At 60.0% G+C, this 2,572-nt stretch overlaps 1 protein-coding gene across 1 annotated transcript in view; it reads right to left on the bottom strand.

Annotated features, from left to right (window-relative positions):
• Positions 1-2,572, bottom strand: part of FSTL3 (follistatin-like 3 (secreted glycoprotein)) — a gene marked incomplete at its 5' end in the record, with an annotated part of 6,198 nt that overhangs the window by 2,352 nt on the left and 1,274 nt on the right. The window contains 2 exons of the mRNA XM_014540055.1: positions 193-239; positions 1,891-2,116. Coding sequence (XP_014395541.1) covers positions 193-239; positions 1,891-2,116 — 273 coding nt within the window. The remainder of the gene's footprint in view (positions 1-192; positions 240-1,890; positions 2,117-2,572) is intronic.

The following is a 2,572-nucleotide window of genomic DNA, read 5'->3' as shown; positions in this document are numbered from 1 at the left end:
GGGGGGCTGTCCGAAGTCGGGGTGCACGGCGAGGATACTGGTTCGGGGTCGGGGTGCGGGTCGGATGTGGGAGAGATTCAGCCACTGTCCTGGTGGACGCCTGGGGCTGGGGGCTGTGTCTGGAGGCGGGGCTCAGTGTGGGCGGGAAGGGCGTCTCTGCCCCAATCTTGGGGTCCAGCCCGCGCTACTGACGTCTGTTCCCTGACTCGCGTTTCTGGGCAGGCCGGCGGGGGGCCCTGCTGCGTCAGTCCGGGGGTAGGGTGGGGGGGCTCCACCCCATCCAGGCAGTGTCCTTGCCCCATGCCTGCCAGAACCTCCCCAGAGGAGGGGACAGGGAGGGCGGGGCGTTGGCGCCTGGCATGAGGCTCACTTCCTGGGGAGCGGGCCTCTGCACTGGGAGTTACCCACCCCTCGCAGCCCCATTTCTCAGGTAGGGAAACAGGTCTGACCAGGGGAAGACTGCCTCTTGGGTCCCTGCCCCTACTCAGGCCCCGGTCCTTTGGAAATGCAAATCAGACCCCACTAATGGCTGCTCCTGCCTCTCAGGCTCTCCCAGGCTCATTGCAGCCTCCCAACCACTGTACGAGGTCATGCTGCTTGGAAAACTGAGGCCCCTCACTGCTGTGCGCGGAGAAGAGCCAGGAGCACCTCAGCATAACTCCAGGCCAGATCCTAGATGGACACTCAACCCCCTGCCCCCCCCCCAACCCCAACAACTCAGTTCTGTTGCTGGTGGGTCTGGAGGGCAGACTCCGAGCCAAGTTTACACTCTAGCCTCAGTTTCCCTGTGTACAGAGTGGGGCTGATGGGGAAACCCACCTTACAGGATAAAATAAGTGGATGCTACTACTAAGAGAATGCACTGCGCCCCCACATTGGTTACCCATGCCAGGGCATGTGGGCTGCACCTGGGCGCCCGACCGCCCACATACACATCTGGAAATGTTCTGCCTGTGTGGCTTCATACAAGAGGGAGAAGTGGGGGCTGAGTTCCTGTCCCCAAGGCCAGAATGGGGGGTGGGGTCCTGGACCATCTCATGTCCAGGCCAGGCATTTTTTTGAAGTCTGTCCTCCTCCCAGAAGCCAAAGGGGGTTCTAGAGTGAGCCAGGGTACATGGTGTTGACTTTAGGACCACCCAGCCAGGCTGATCTGGGATTAATCACATCTCAGAGCTCAGCCAGGCTCCTCAGCTTGGCCTTCTTCAGGTCTGCAGCCCTCAGCTCCAGCCTCCTCCCTGCTCCCCTGCCCTGACCCCACCCACCAGGACCCCACCCCAGGCTATGGTCTCTGCTGATGCTCCCCCCCCCCATACTTTCTACAGCTGTAAACTCCTAATCATTCCCCAACACCCTGTCTCTAATGCCCACCTCCTTCAAGTCATGTCCCTTCTAGGTCCCTGCAGGTTCAACCCTGACCACAGGGGTGTGGGCGAGCCCCTGAAGAACTCCTTGTTGGATGGAGGAGGCAGCATTTCTCAGAACATGGTCCAGAAGGCCCATGATTACTAAACATGCAGCTGGGGTCCACCACAGTTCCCTGGAGTCTGTGGGGTTAAGGGCAGATAAGGATAGTTGGGACACTGAGTGTGGGGTCACAAACCAGAATGGCCCGTCAGGAAAATCTCCTTTCCCAGGAGCTAGCTGTGAGTTGAGTATACTTCCACCAGGTGGGGTGCAGGTGGGAAAGGCCATCCTGGCAGAGGGCTTGGGATAAGTAAAGGCCTCAAGGATGGAAACCAAGCTGGGGAGTCCTCAGAGCTTCTTCCTGAATCCTCAACTGAGGGAAGCTGAGACCGGGATCCCCTCCACAACTGCTCCTCTCAGCAGCCTCAACTTCCTCCTGCATGCCCCCGAGACGGGGAGCTCACTTCCAGCAGGTCCACCTTCAACTATAGTGACCCTGGATTGTGGCTGACGCCCGGGGTCTCACCTTTGCAGGGGAGGCAGTGGACAAGGCCCAAGAAGCCCAGGAGGCTGATCTTGTTCCCTGGGTGGGTGAAGTTGGACCAGGCGGTGTCAATGTTGCCAGAGGCACAACACTCAGCCTGGCTCACATCGGTCTTCAGCACCAGGCTGCAGGTGGCCTCTTTGCCCTGCTGGAGCCAGCAGACACCACCTGTGGACCAGGAGGGCAGTTCCTATGGGACCAGAGGTGCCCTCCTGTACCATTCCTGACACCCAAGCCTGGACCTTCCACCCAGCTCCCAGCCCTGGGGATGCATACAGTTGGTACTCAGTAATTCCTAAGAGGGTGATCTACTCCCAACCTGGGAAGGAGGAGCTCCAGATCCTTTTGGGATCCTCCTCCCTGAGCCCCCCAACTACTCCACCACGAACCCCTAGCCGAACCCCAACCATCCTGGAAGCTCTCCTCTATCCACGCACCCCCTTCATCTCCCCCCCTACCCACCCAGGCCTGGCATCCTGCCCAATCAACACCCAGAGCTGGATGTGTCAGGGTCAGCAGGCTCTGGAGCTACCTCTACTGCCTCTGCCCTTTGTCTAAACAGCACCCAAGGGCATGCAGAACCCCCTTCTCCTTGCAGCACTGCACCCCCCCCACCCCACCCTC

The sequence above is a fragment of the Myotis brandtii genome, unplaced genomic scaffold, assembly GCF_000412655.1.
Source record: "Myotis brandtii unplaced genomic scaffold, ASM41265v1 scaffold236, whole genome shotgun sequence".
In the NCBI taxonomy this organism is placed as follows: Eukaryota; Metazoa; Chordata; class Mammalia; order Chiroptera; family Vespertilionidae; genus Myotis; species Myotis brandtii.
Note: the sequence above shows the minus strand (reverse complement) of the source record. Positions and strands in the feature narration are given on the sequence as shown.